Source organism: Mesoplodon mirus (genome assembly GCF_964341445.2).
Source record: "Mesoplodon mirus genome assembly, chromosome: 10".
Classification (NCBI taxonomy): Eukaryota; Metazoa; Chordata; class Mammalia; order Artiodactyla; family Ziphiidae; genus Mesoplodon; species Mesoplodon mirus.
Genome location: NC_138986.1, coordinates 61,158,357 through 61,173,187, shown reverse-complemented (window position 1 = coordinate 61,173,187; position 14,831 = coordinate 61,158,357). Strand labels below are relative to the sequence as shown.

At 38.2% G+C, this 14,831-nt stretch overlaps 1 protein-coding gene across 1 annotated transcript in view; it reads left to right on the top strand.

The window, feature by feature from the left end:
- Positions 1–14,831, top strand: part of UFL1 (UFM1 specific ligase 1) — a 61,418-nt gene that overhangs the window by 27,856 nt on the left and 18,731 nt on the right. Inside the window, exon 7 of the mRNA XM_082633594.1 lies at positions 12,658–12,716. Coding sequence (XP_082489720.1) covers positions 12,658–12,716 — 59 coding nt within the window. The remainder of the gene's footprint in view (positions 1–12,657; positions 12,717–14,831) is intronic.

Sequence of the window (14,831 nt, the reverse complement as noted above, 5' to 3'; positions counted from 1 at the left end):
CCTGTGCCCTTGCCAGTGAAAGCACAGAGTCCTAACCATTGGACCACCAGGGAATTCCCTGGGCTCTCTTTTCTGTTGCATTGATCCATGTATCTGTTTTTGTGCCAATAACATGCTGTTTTGATTACTGTAGCTTTGTAGTATTGTCTGAAGTCAAGGAGGGTTATGCCTCCTGCTTTGTTCTTTTTCCTCAGGATCACTTTGGCAATTCTGGGTCTTTTATAGTTCCATATAAATTTTAGGATTATTTGTTCTTGTTCTGTGGAAAATGTCATGGGTAATTTGATAGGGATTCCATTAAATCTGTAGATTGCTTTGGGTAGTATTAATATTTTAAAAATATTAATTCTTCCAATCCAAAAGCATGAGATATCTTTCCATTTCTTTGAATCATCTTCAGTTTCCTTTGTTAATGTTTTGTAGTTCTTAGCATATAAGTTTTTCACCTCCTTGATGAGGTTTATTCCTAAGTATTTCTTTTTTTGATGCAGTTTTTAAAGGGAATTTTTTTTACTTTCCCTTTCTGATATTTCATTGTTAGTATAAAGAAATACAACAGATTTCTGTATGTTAATCTTGTATTCTGCTACCTTGCTGAATTCATTTATCAGTTCTAGTAGTTTTTGTGTGGCGTCTTTAGGATTTTCTGTATATGGTATTATGTCATCTGCTTATAATGATAATTTTATCTCTTCCCTTCCAATTTGTGTACCTTTTATTGCTTTTTATTGTCTGATTGCTGTGGCTAGGACTTCTGATACTGTGTTGAACAGAAGTGGTGACAGTGGGCATCCTTGTAGTAAATTTCAGTGGGAAGGCGTTCAGCTTTTCACTGTTGAGTATTATGTTGGCTGTGGGTTTGTCATAAATAGCTTTTATTATGTTGAGATATGTTCCCTCTGTACCCACTTGGTAAGAGTTGTTATCATGAGTGGATGTTGAATTTTGTCAAATGCTTTTTCTGCAGCTATCGAGATGATCATGTGGTTTTTGTCTGTTCTTTTGTTTATGTGGTGTATCCCATTGATAGATTTGCTATGTTGAACTATCCTTGTGAACTTGGGATGAATCCCACTTGGTCGTGGTGTATGATCTTTTTTATGTGTTGTCGGATTCGGTTTGCTGATGTTTTGTTGAGATTTTCTGCATCTATATTTGTCAGAGATACTGGTAATTTTCTTTTTTGGTGGTATTTTTGTTTGGTTTTGGTATCAGGATGATGGTGACTTCGTAGAATGTCTTTGGGAATGTTCCCTCCTCTTCAGTCTTTTGGAAGAGTTTGAAAAGGATCGGTATAAGTTCTTTGTATGGTTGGTAGAATTAATTCCCCAGTGCAGCCATCCCATCCTGGACTTTTGTTTGCAGGGAGTTTTTTTTATTACAGATTCTGTTTCACTTCTAGTGATCATTCAGTTCAAATTAATTTGTTTCTTAATTCAGTTTTGGAGGACTGTATGTTTCTAGAAACTTGTCCATTTCTTCTGGGTTGTCCAATTTGATGGCAGATAATTGTTCATAGTATTCTCTTATGGTTTTTGTATTTCTGTGGTATCAGTCGTTATTTCTCCTCTTTCATTTCTTAGTTTATTTAGTTCTCTCTTCTCTTCTTGGTGAGCCTGGCCAGAGGTCTGTAGGTTTTGTTTACCCTTTGAAAGAACCAGCTCTTGATTTTATTGATTTCTTTTTTTTTTTAATTGCGGTATAGATTTACAATGGTGTGTTTCAGGTGTACAGCAAAGTGATTCAGTTACATGTATGTATATGTGTGTGTGTATATATATTCTTTTTCAGATTCTTTTCCCTTATAGATTATTAAAAAGTATTGAGTATAGTTCCCTGTGGTATACAGTATGTCCTTGTTGTTTATTTATTGATATTTTATGTATAGTAGTATGTATATGTTAATTCCAAGTTCCTCATTTATCCGTCTCTCCTACCTTTCCCCTTTGGTAACTATAAGTTTGTTTTCTATGCCTGTGGGTCTATTTCTGTTTTGTAAATAAGTTTATTTGTATCATTTTTTTTTTAGATTCCACATATAAGCAATATCGTATGATATTTGTCTTTTTTGGCTTATTTCACTTAGTATGATAATCTCTAGTTCCATCCATGTTGCTGCAAATGGCATTATTTCATTTTTCTTATGGCTAATATCCCATTGCGTGTGTGTGGGTATGTATGTATATCTTTCACATCTTCCTTATCCATTCATCTATCAGTGGACATTTAGGTTGCTTCCATGTTTTGTGTATTGTAAATAGTGCTGCAATGAACATTGGGATGCATGTATCTTTTCAAATTATAGTTTTGTCCAGCTATATGCCCAGGAGTGGGATTATAGGATCATATGGTAGCTCTAGTTTTAGTTTTTTTAAGGAACCTCCATACTGTTCTCCATAGTGCCTGTACAGATTTACGTTCTCACCAACAGTGTAGGAGGGTTCCTTTTTCTCCATACCCTCTCCAGCATTTACTGTTTTAGGTGTTTTTGATGATGGTCATTCTGACTGGTGTCACGTGATACCTCATGGTAATTTTGATTTGCGTTTCTCTAATAATTGGCATTGTTGAGCATTTTTTTCATCTGTATTGGCCATCTGTATGTCTTTGGAGAAGTGTCTGTTTAGATCTTCTACCTGCTTTTTGATTGGTTTGTTTGTTTCTATTTTTTTAAATCTCTTTGATTTATTCCCTCTCTGATCTTCATTATTTCCTTTCTTCTTCTGACTTTAGGTTTTGTTTTTTTCTTTTGATTCTTTTAGGTGATAGGTTAGGTTGTTTATTTGAGATTTTTCTTATTTTTTGAGGAAGGCCTGTATTGCTGTGAACTTCCCTCTAAGGACTGCTTTTGCTGCATGCCATAGATTTTGTATGGTTGTGTTTTCATTGTCAGTTGTCTCAAGGTATTTTTAAATTTCCTCTTTGATTTCATCTTGACCCATTGTTTGTTTAGTAGCATGTTGTTTAGTCTCCATGTAATCGGTTTTTTTCTTGTTTTTTTTCCTGTGGTTGATTTCTAGTTTCATGCTGTTGTGGTCAGAAAAGATACTTGAAATAATTTCTATCCTCTTCAATTTGTTGAGGCTTGTTTTGTGTCCTTGTACGTGGTCAGTCCTAGAGAATGTTCCATGTGCACTTGAAAACAGTGTGTATTCTGGGTTTTTTTGGATATAATGCCCTGAAAATATTAATTAAGTCTAACTATTCTAATGTGTCATTTAGGATCTCTGTTGCATTATTGATTTTCTGTCTGGAAGATCTATCCATTGATGTGAGTCTGGTGTTAAAGTCTCCTACTATTGTATTCCCATCAGTTTCTCCCTTTATGTCTGTTAGTATTTTTTTTATGTATTCAGATGCTCCTATATTGGGTGCATATATGTTAAGGAGTATAATATCCTCTCCTTGTATTGATCCTTTTATCATTATTCAGTGCCCTTGTTTATCTTTTTTTATGGTCTTTGTTTCAAAGTCTGTTTTCTCTGATACGAGTATTGCTACCCCCTCCTTCTTGTCCTTCCATTTGCATGATACATCTTTTTCCATCCCTTCGCTTTCAGTCTATGTGTATCATTTGCCCTAAAGTAGATCTTTTGTAGACAGCATGTTGTAGGCTCTTGTTTTTTTTTTTTTTTCTTCACAATGGTGTATTACTTTGTGCTTTATAACAAAGTGAATCAGTTATACATATACATCTGTTCCCATATCCCTTCCCTCTTGCATCTCCCTCCCTCCCACCCTCCCTATTCCACCCCTCCAGGCGGTCACAAAGCACCAAGCTGATCTCCCTGTGCTATGCGGCTGCTTCCCACTAGCTATCACGTTTGGTAGTGTATATATGTCCATGTCTCTCTCTCGCTTTGTCACACCTTACCCTTCCCCCTCCCCATATTCTCAAGTAGGTCTGTGTCTTTATTCCTGTTTTACCCCTAGGTTCTTCATGACACTTTTTTCCTTAAATTCCATATATATGTGTTAGCATACGGTATTTGTCTTTCTCTTTCTGACTTACTTCACTCTGTATGACACACTCTGGGTCTATCCACCTCATTACAAATAGCTCAATTTCGTTTCTTTTATGGCTGAGTAATAGTCCATTGTATATATGTGCCACATCTTCTTTATCCATTCATCTGATGATGGACACTTAGGTTGTTTCCATCTCCAGGCTATTGTAAATAGAGCTGCAATGAACATTTTGGTACATGTCTCTTTTTGAATTATGGTTTTCTCAGGGTATATGCCCAGTAGTGGGATTGCTGGGTCATATGGTAGTTCTATTTGTAGTTTTTTAAGGAACCTCCATACTCTTCTCCATAATGGCTGTACCAATTCACATTCCCACCAGCAGTGCAAGAGTGTTCCCTTTTCTCCACACCCTCTCCAGCATTTATTGTTTCTAGATTTTTTGATGATGGCCATTCTGACCAGTGTGAGATGATATCTCATTGTAGTTTTGATTTGCATTTCTCTAATGATTAATGATGTTGAGCATTCTTCCATGTGTTTGTTGGCAGTCTGTATATCTTCTGTGGAGAAATGTCTGTTTAGGTCTTCTGCCCATTTTTGGATTGGGTTGTTTGTGTTTTTGCTATTGAGCTGCATGAGCTGCTTGTAAATTTTGGAGATTAATCCTTTGTCAGTTGCTTCATTTGCAAATATTTTCTCCCATTCTGAGGGTTGTCTTTTGGTCTTTTTTTAAATTTTTTAAGATGTTGGGGGTAGGAGTTTATTAATTAATTTATTTTTGCTGTGTTGGGTCTTCGTTTCTGTGCGAGGGCTTTCTCTAGTTGTGGCAAGCAGGGGCCACTCTTCATCACGGTGCGCGGGCCTCTCACTATCGCGGCCTCTCTTGTTGTGGAGCACAGGCTCCAGACGCGCAGGCTCAGTAGTGTGGCTCACGGGCCTAGTTGCTCCGCGGCATGTGGGATCCTCACAGACCGGGGCTCGAACCCCTGTCCCCTGCATTGGCAGGCGGACTCTCAACCACTGCGCCACCAGGGGAGCCCTGTCTTTTGGTCTTGTTTATGGTTTCCTTTGCTGTGCAAAAGCTTTGAAGTTTCATTAGGTCCCATTTGTTTAATTTTCTTTTTATTTCCATTTCTCTAGAATGTGGGTCAAAAAGGATCTTGCTGTGATTTATGTCACAGAGTGCTCTGCCTATGGTTTCCTCTAAGAGTTTGATAGTGTCTGGCCTTACATTTAGGTCTTTAATCCATTTTGAGCTTATTTTTGTGTATGGTGTTAGGGAATGATCTAATCTCATACTTTTACACGTCCCTGTCCAGCTTTCCCAGCACCACTTATTGAAGAGACTGTCCTTTCTCCACTGTACATTCCTGCCTCCTTTATCAAAGATAAGGTGACCATATGTGCATGGGTTTATCTCTGGGCTTTCTATACTGTTCCATTGATCTATCTTTCTGTTTTTGTGCCAGTACCATACTGTCTTGATTACTGTAGCTTTGTAGTATTGTCTGAAGTCAGGGAGCCTGATTCCTCCAGCTCTGTTTTTCGTTCTCAAGATTGCTTTGGCTATTCAGGGTCTTTTGTGTTTCCATACAAATTGTGAAATTTTTTGTTCTAGTTCTCTGAAAAATGCCAGTGGTAGTTTGATAGGGATTGCATTGAATCTGTAGATTGCTTTGGGTAATAGAGTCATTTTCACAATATTGATTCTTCCAATCCAGGAACATGGTATATCTCTCCGTCTATTTGTGTCATCTTTAATTTCTTTCATCAGTGTCTTATAATTTTCTGCATACAAGTCTTTTGTCTCCTTAGGTAGGTTTATTCCTAGATATTTTATTCTTTTTGTTGCAGTGGTAAATGGGAGTGTTTTCTTGATTTCATTTTCAGATTTTTCATCATTAGTGTACAGGAATGCAAGAGATTACTGTGCATTAATTTTGTATCCTGCTACTTTACCAAATTCATTGATTAGCTCTCGTAGTTTTCTGGTAGCATCTTTAGGATTCTCTATGTATAGAATCATGTCATCTGCAAACAGTGACAGCTTTACTTCTTCTTTTCTGATTTGGATTCCTTTTATTTCCTTTTCTTCTCTGATTGCTGTGGCTAAAACTTCCAAACCTATGTTGAATAAGAGTGGTGAGAGTGGGCAACCTTGTCTTGTTCCTGATCTTAGTGGAAATGGTTTCAGTTTTTCACCATTGAGGACGATGTTGGCTATGGCTTTGTCATATATGGCCTTTATTATGTTGAGGAAAGTTCCCTCTATGCCTACATTCTGCAGGGTTTTTATCATAAATGGGTGTTGAATTTTGTCGAAAGCTTTCTCTGCATCTATTGAGATGATCTTATGGTTTTTCTCCTTCAATTTGTTAATATGGTGTATCGCATTGATTGATTTGCATATATTGAAGAATCCTTGCATTCCTGGAATAAACCCCACTTGATCATGGTGTATGATCCTTTTAATGTGCTGTTGGATTCTGTTTGTTGGTATTTTGTTGAGGATTTTTGCATCTATGTTCATCAGTGATATTGGCCTGTAGTTTTCTTTCTTTGTAACATCCTTGTCTGGTTTTGGTATCAAGGTGATGGTGGCCTCATAGAATGAGTTTGGGAGTGTTCCTCCCTCTGCTATATTTTGGAAGAGTTTGAGAAGGATAGGTGTTAGCTCTATAAATGTTTGATAGAATTTGCCTGTGAAGCCATCTGGTCCTGGGCTTTTGTTTGTTGGAAGATTTCTTTATCACAGTTTCAATTTCAGTGCTTGTGATTGGTCTGTTCATATTTTCTATTTCTTCCTGATTCAGTCTTGGCAGGTTGTGCATTTCTAAGAATTTGTCCATTTCTTCCAGGTTGTCCATTTTATTGGCATAGAGTTGCTTGTAGTAATCTCTCATGATCTTTTGTATTTCTGCAGTGTCAGTTGTTACTTCTCCTTTTTCATTTCTAATTCTATTGATTTGAGTCTTCTCCCTTTTTTTCTTGATGAGTCTGGCTAATGGTTTATCAATTTTGTTTATCTTCTCAAAGAACCAGCTTTTAGTTTTATTGATCTTTGCTATCATTTCCTTCATTTCTTTTTCATTTATTTCTGATCTGATTTTTATGATTTCTTTCCTTCTGCTAACTTTGGGATATTTTTGTTCTTCTTTCTCTAATTGCTTTAGGTGCAAGGTCAGGTTGTTTACTCGAAATGTTTTGTGTTTCTTAAGGTGGAATTGTATTGCTATAAACTTCCCTCTCAGAACTGCTCTTGCTGCATCCCATAGGTTTTGGGTCATCGTGTCTCCATTGTCATTTGTTTCTAGGTATTTTTTAATTTCCTCTTTGATTTCTTCAGTGATCACTTCCTTATTAAGTAGTGTATTGTTTAGCCTCCATGTGTTTGTATTTTTTACAGATCTTTTCCTGTAATTGATATCTATTCTCATAGCATTGTGGTCGGAAAAGATACTTGATACAATTTCAATTTTCTTAAATTTACCAAGGCTTGATTTGTGACCCAAGATATGATCTATCCTGGAGAATGTTCCATGAGCACTTGAGAAAAATGTGTATTCTGTTGTTTTTGGATGGAATGTCCTATAAATATCTATTAAGTCCATCTTGTTTAATGTATCATTTAAAGCTTGTGTTTCCTTATTTATTTTCATTTTGGATGATCTGTCCATTGGTAAAAGTGGGGTGTTGAAGTCCCCTACTATGAGTGTGTTACTGTCAATTTCCCCTTTTATGGCTGTTAGTATTTGCCTTATGTATTGAGGTGCTCCTATGTTGGGTGCATAAATATTTACAATTGTTATATCTTCATCTTGGATCGATCCCTTGATCATTATGTAGTGTTCTTCTTTGTCTCTTTAATAGTCTTTATTGTAAAGTCTATTTTGTCTGATATGAGAATTGCTACTCCAGCTTTCTTTTGGTTTCCATTTGCATGGAATATCTTTTTCCATCCCCTTACTTTCAGTCTGTATGTTTCTGTAGGTCTGAAGTGGGTCTCTTGTAGACAGCATATATATGGGTCTTGTTTTTGTATCCGTTCAGCCAATCTGTGTCTTTTGGTGGGAGCATTTAGCCCATTTACATTTAAGGTAATTATTGATATGTATGTTCCTATTCCCATTTTCTTAATTGTTTTGGGTTCATTATTGTAGGTATTTTCCTTCTGTTGTGTTTGTTGCCTAGAGAAGTTCCTTTAGGATTTGTTGTAAAGCTGGTTTGGTGGTGCTGAACTCACTCAGCTTTTGCTTGTCTGTAAAGGTTTTAATTTCTCCATCAAATCTGAATGAGATCCTTGCTGGGTAGAGTAATCTTGGTTGCAGGTTTTTCTCCTTCATCACTTTAAATATGTCCTGCCAGTCCCTTCTGGCTTGTAGAGTTTCTGCTGAAAGATCAGCTGTTAACCTTATGGGGATTCCCTTGTGTGTTATTTGTTGATTTTCCCTTGCTGCTTTTAATATGATTTCTTTGTGTTTAATTTTTGACAGTTTGATTAATATGTGTCTTGGTGTATTTCTCCTTGGATTTATCCTGTATGGGACTCTCTGTGCCTCCTGGACTTGATTAACTATTTCCTTTCCCATATTAGGGAAGTTTTCAGGTATAATCTCTTCAAATATTTTCTCAGTCCCTTTCTTTTTCTCTTCTTCTTCTGGAACCCCTATAATTCGAATGTTGGTGCGTTTAATGTTGTCCCAGAGGTCTCTTGAGACTGTCCTCTGTTCTTTTCATTCTTTTTTCTTTATTCTGCTCTGCATCAGTTATTTCCACTATTTTATCTTCCACGTCACTTATCCGTTCTTCTGCCTCCGTTATTCTGCTATTGATCCCATCTAGAGTATTTTTAATTTCATTTATTGTATTTTTAATCAATGCTTGATTCATCTTTAGTTCTTCTAGGTCCTTGTTAACTGTTTCTTGCATTTTGTCTATTCTATTTCCAAGATTTTGGATCATCTTTACTATCATTATTCTGAATTCTTTTTCAGGTAGACTGCCTATTTCCTCTTCATTTGTTAGGTCTGGTGGGTTTTTATCTTGCTATTCACCTGCTATGTGTTTTTCTATCTTCTCATTTTGCTTATCTTACTGTGTTTGGGGTCCCCTTTTTTGCAGGCTGCAGGTTCCTAGCTCCCGTTGTTTTTGGTGTCTGTCCCCAGTGCCTAAGGTTGTTTCAGTGGGTTGTGTAGGCTTCCTGGTGGAGGGGACTCGTGCCTGTGTTCTGGTGGATGAGGCTGGATCTTGTCTTTCTGGTGGGCAGGTCCACGTCTGGTGGTGCTTTTTGGGGTGTCTGTGGCCTTATTATGATTTTAGGCAGCCTCTCTGCTAATGGGTGGCGTTGTGTTCCTGTCTTGCTAGTTTTTTGTCATAGGGTGTCCAGCACTGTAGCTTGTTGGTCTTTGAGTGAAGCTGGATGCTGGTGTTGAGGTGGAGATCTCTGGGAGATTATCACCATTTGATATTATGTGGAGCTGGGAGGTCTCTTGTGGACCAATGTCCTAAAGTTGGCTCTCCCACCTCAGAGGCACAGCACTGACTCCTGGCTGCAGCACCAAGTAGGTCTTGTTTTTTTATCCAATCTCCCACTCTTTGACTTTTGATTGGAGCATTTAGTCTATTGACATTTAAGGTAATTATTGATAGATATGTATTTGTTGCCATTTTAAACCTTGTTTTCCAGTTGATTTTGTATTTCTTATTTGTTCCCTTCTTTTTCTTTTCGTCTTTCCTATTGTGGTTTGATGGTTTTCTTTTGTATTATGCTTTTCTCTTCTTTTTGGTTTTTGTGAATCTGTTATATGTTTTTGATTTGTGATTATGCTGCTTTTCAAGTATGTTAACCCATTCCTGTATCTACTTGCTGTAAACTGGTAGTCATATAGGCTCAAACACATTCTAAAAAAAAAAGTCTGTATTTTCTTACTCTTCTCCCCCATATTTTTTGATTTTGATGTCCTCTTTTGCACCTTCATGTTTATCCTTTTGCTGTTCATTGTAGTTATTATCGCTTTCACAGTAATTTTTTTTTAATCTGTGTACTGGCTTATTTAAGTGATTTACTTTCCAGTTGTGATATTTTTTTTCTTTCCTACAGATTCTTGCTTCTTTTCTATTGAGAGAAGACCTTTCAATATTTCTTTTAGGATAGGTTTAGTATTGCTGTATTCTTTCAGTTTTTGCTTGTCTGAGACATTCTTTCTCTCTCCTAAATGATAATCTTGCTAGGTAGAGTTTCCTAAGTTGTAGGTTTTTCCCTTTCAGGACATCGAATATATCTTGTCACTCCCTTCTGGCCTGAAACGTTTTTGTAGAGAAATCAGCTGATAGGCTTAAGTAGGTTCCCTTTGTAACTAATTCTTTGTTTTCTCTTGCTGCCTAGAAACCTCTCTTTATCTTTAACTTTTGTCATTTTAATTATAATCTGTCCTGTTGTGGGTTTGTTTGGGTTCATCCTTTAGGGACCTTCTCTGCTTCCCATACCTGGATATCTGTTTCCTTCCTTAGGTTTGGGAAGTTTTCAGCCATAATTTCTTCCAGTACATTTTTGATCCCCTTTTCTCTTTCTTCTCCTTCTGGGATCCCTATAATGTGTAGATTGGCACACTTTATATTATCCCATAGGTCTCATATATTGCTTTCATTTTTTTTCATTTGTCTTTCTGTCTGCTGTTCTTATTGGGTAATTTCCATTATTCTTTCTTCCAGATCATTTATTCATCTGCATCATTCAGTTTGCTATTTATTGCCTTTAGCTCCGCTTTCATCTCAGCAAATGAGTTTTCTAATTTTTCTTGGTTCCTCTTTATGGTTAGTAACTAGTTCCTTGTTACAGTGATCTGCATTTCTATTGATAGCCTTTCTTAATTCCTTCAGTAGTTTTATTACCTCCTTTTTGAGCTCAGGGTCTAGTAGACTGGAGAGGTGTTTCGTTTTGTGTTCTTTCAGGGCAATCTCTTGATCTTTTAATTGCATTTGGCTCCTCTGCTTCTTCATTTTACCTATATTTCTCTTATGTAAGAGTTTAGGAGAAACAGTTATCTCCTGTGGTCTTGGAGGGCTGTTTTTATGTCGGAGCATCCCCGTGTACCCTGCATGAGTCTAATATTTTGGTGTGAGAGCTGTTTTTAGTGTGGGGCCCTGCCACGTCTTTTCTCAGTATGTGCTGGCCGATATCCCATTGATGGGGGTGTGACTGGTGTTGTGATGACCAGAGCCTGCAATGGATATTGAGCAGGGCATCCTCTTTGCTCTGTGGTTGTCACAGCCCTTTTGGGGACAGGGTCTGCTCACCAGTTGTTGGAGTAGAAGCCCCCAGATACATTTCTAAGCTACTACAGTGTGAGATAGGCAAGACTGGAGTGCTCCCACTGGGAGAAAAGCCACTGCCTATTCCTCCACAGGAGCTGTTTGCTGGGAAGGGCACCTATGATGTTGCCTGTCACTCATGCAGTCTCACGAAGTATGCTCTTGTTGGCACTGCCCCGGCCCCTCCTCAATCATGGGAATGCAGGCAATCGACCTGGGTGACCCTCAGGCCCTGTGCTCACAAAACCAGCAGCGCAGATCCACTGAAGTCAGGCACCTGAACTGTCATAGTCACACACCTGGACCTGCCCTGGGAGCTACAGAATCAGCCCAGACCCCAGCTCCACCTCCACATATGCATGCCCACAAAGCTTGCAGCTGCTAATGCCAGACTTGCCCCAGCCACAGGATCACCAGTAATCTGCTTGGAATTCCCACAGGTGCTGAGCTTACAAAGCCACCAGCAGCAGCATAAACCCGCGGATTGATCAGCTGCTGGGACACAGCTCAGATTTCAGCCCCACCTCGAAGTGTGGGCAGCACTCCTGGGCTTGCATGCTCCCAGGGCTCATAGAGGCAGAGCCACACCTGCTGTGAGCACGCAGAGATTGAGGCTGCTCTGGTGGGGCCTTGCCCCTCCCTTTGCTTGAGGGTCACCCCATTAACAGTGGGGCTTCTATGGCAGACCCAGGCTCAGTCCTGTGTACACCTCCTGTTGCAGCCCAAAGCATACTCCACCCACTTCAGGCTGTCTCTGCACAGCGAATCCCAGTCCTCTCCCCAGGTCTGTCCCCTGAAGCCCAAGTTTCAGCAACTAGCCCCCATGCCCACTAGCAGACATGCGTCTGGCTGGGGAGTACAGCAAGGTGGTCAGGACCGTCTGTGCCAGCCTCTCTCTGTTCTGCCTGTGGCAGGCTGGTTGCTGCATTCTCCTCTGAGCCTCTGAAGCTCTCTTGCTGGCCCGGCTGATGTTCCAGTCAGTGAAGGGAGTTCCCAGTGTGAGGGAACCTTCCCTCTTTCACGAGTACCTCCCAGGGACGTAGATCCTGTCCCAATTCCTTTTTTCTTTTTTTTCCTACCCAGTTAAATGGTGCTCTTTCTTGCAACTTTGGTTGTATGAGATCTGCTAACATTCAGTAGGTATTCTGTGAGAATTATTCCACATGTAGATGTATTTTTGATACATTTACGGGAGGAGGTGAGCTCCACGTCCTTCTATCCCGCCGTCTTGATCTATGGTATAATTTTTGCCGTCATTTTTTTCTTCTAAATTAATTTGTTTTTCATAAACTAATCATCCTAGTTTTTTTAATTCATAAGTATGTGTAACTCTATGATGAGTAAAATGTTTTTTTAATTTTTTTCCTTTCCATAAAGGCCTACAGCAGTGAATTCTTTGATTTCAAAATATGGATTTCAGGAGCAGCTTCTTTACTGTGAGTTTGCTTTAAAGGATATATCACTTAATTAGCTGTTGAATAGACTAAATGTAAAACTTAAAATGTTTTTACCTCTTTTAATCTTAAAACTTATGTAACTAAAATATTTCTAGGGGGCTTCCCTGGTGGCACAGTGGTTGAGAATCTGCCTGCCAATGCAGGGGACATGGGTATGATCCCTGGTCTGGGAAGATCCCTCGTGCCACAGAGCAACTGAGCCCCGTGCGCTAAAACTACTGAGCTTGTGCTCTAGAGCCCGCGGGCCACAACTACTGAGCCCGCGTGTTGCAACTACTGAAGCCCGCGTGCCTGGAGCCTGTGCTCTGCAACAAGAGAAGCCACTGCAATGAGAAGCCTGCGCACCACAGTGAAGGGTAGCCCCCACTCATGGCAACTAGAGAAACCCCGCGTGCAGCAACAAAGACCCAACACAGCCAAAAATAAATAAAATAAATAAATTTATTTTAAAAATATATTTCTGGTTGAGAAGTTTCTCTATACCAATTTTCATATACGTGTCTTGTTATACCCACCAAACATTTAGTGTTGGGTACCTCAAGAGGAGTGGAATAAAAAAAAATTGTGTGTGTATAAAATACTCTGTTATGCATATGCATATAGAGATTTAAAATTTGGGGATTAAGAATAATTTTTACTTTGTTTCTTACAGATTTTTACTACATTTTCTTATGAAAGTAGTGTTTGGCTAAAAAAATTTTTACAAAAGGATTATAGCATTAAAAGTAAATTCTTAGCATTCAAACAGTAGTACGGTAATATCTTCAAAATAATTTTGGTCCATTGACTATTTTGTGTTTTTGTGGAACTCTTATGAGATTTCGAAGGTTTTTTTTTTTTAAAGCTTGGCTGGAGTAATTTTTAAAAGCAGTGACTTAATCTTTCAACTCAGGTATCTGTACAAATATAAAATTAAAATGAATAATGGAAAAGAAATTTAAATACAGAACCAAAAATTAATTTTTGTTCACTATATTTTTCAGAATATGGTGTTAAATTTAAATTTTTTAAGACAAATTTAAAATTAAAATGTGACGTATTTCTGAATTTCCATAATCGAAGTTGGTGAAATTTCATTATAATGTAAAGTTCTTCAAGTAATAACTGATAAATTGATAACTTTGTCTGAATTTAGCTTGGATTTGTGTTGTACAATCACAAAATTTTAAAATATGTGCTGCAGTCAATTGTGAAATCTAGACCTTTCTGATGTACTCTAATTTACTGAGCATTGGAATTCTGAAATTCATATGTAAACTAATTTTTATTTCTGTTAAAAGCTAACTTTGCTGAATCATTCTTTGTGCCAGACATCTTTTTCTTTTTTTTTTTTTTTTTTGCGGTATGCGGGCCTCTCACTGTTGTGGCCTCTCCCTTTGCGGAGCACAGGCTCCGGACATGCAGGCCCAGCGGCCATGGCTCACGGGCCCAGCCGCTCCATGGCATGTGGGATTTTCCCCGACCGGGGCACAAACCCATGTCCCCTGCATCGGCAGGCGGACCCCCAACCTTCCCTGCACCACCAGGGAAGCCCCCAGACATCTTTTGACTGTTCTTGTTGGTTCACTTAGGAATAACTCCTTCCTATCTGCTTTGTCTCTTTTTAGGGTATTTTGATATTTAAAACAACAAAGTGTGTAGTCAAATGTTATAGTTTAAATAAAAATCATAAATTTGGTGTTAATGGCAGCACTAGTAGGTGGCAGAGTTGAGGTTTGGACTTAGGCTATCTGGGTCCATATCCATCCTCTTAACCATGGCATTATATTTCTGTTATAGGTAGGATTAAAATGTGTTCCTTCCATTTAAACAGTGGAAATGTAATAATTTATACAGATTTTCATGGCTTTATTTCACACTGTTGATTCTAATAGGATCCAGGTGTCTTGATTTTTCTAAATATGAGGAAATTGAACTTGATAACACTAGTGATTGTGTATTATCTATTCTCAGAGTGTATAATTGTCTACTTTTAATCATGAGATAAATATTGGCATGTTTTTTTTCCAAAATTAGACTAAAAAATTCAACATTAATTAGTTTAGTATCTTTAGCTAGTTGCCAAAATTTCCTGAATTTATGACCTGAGTATTC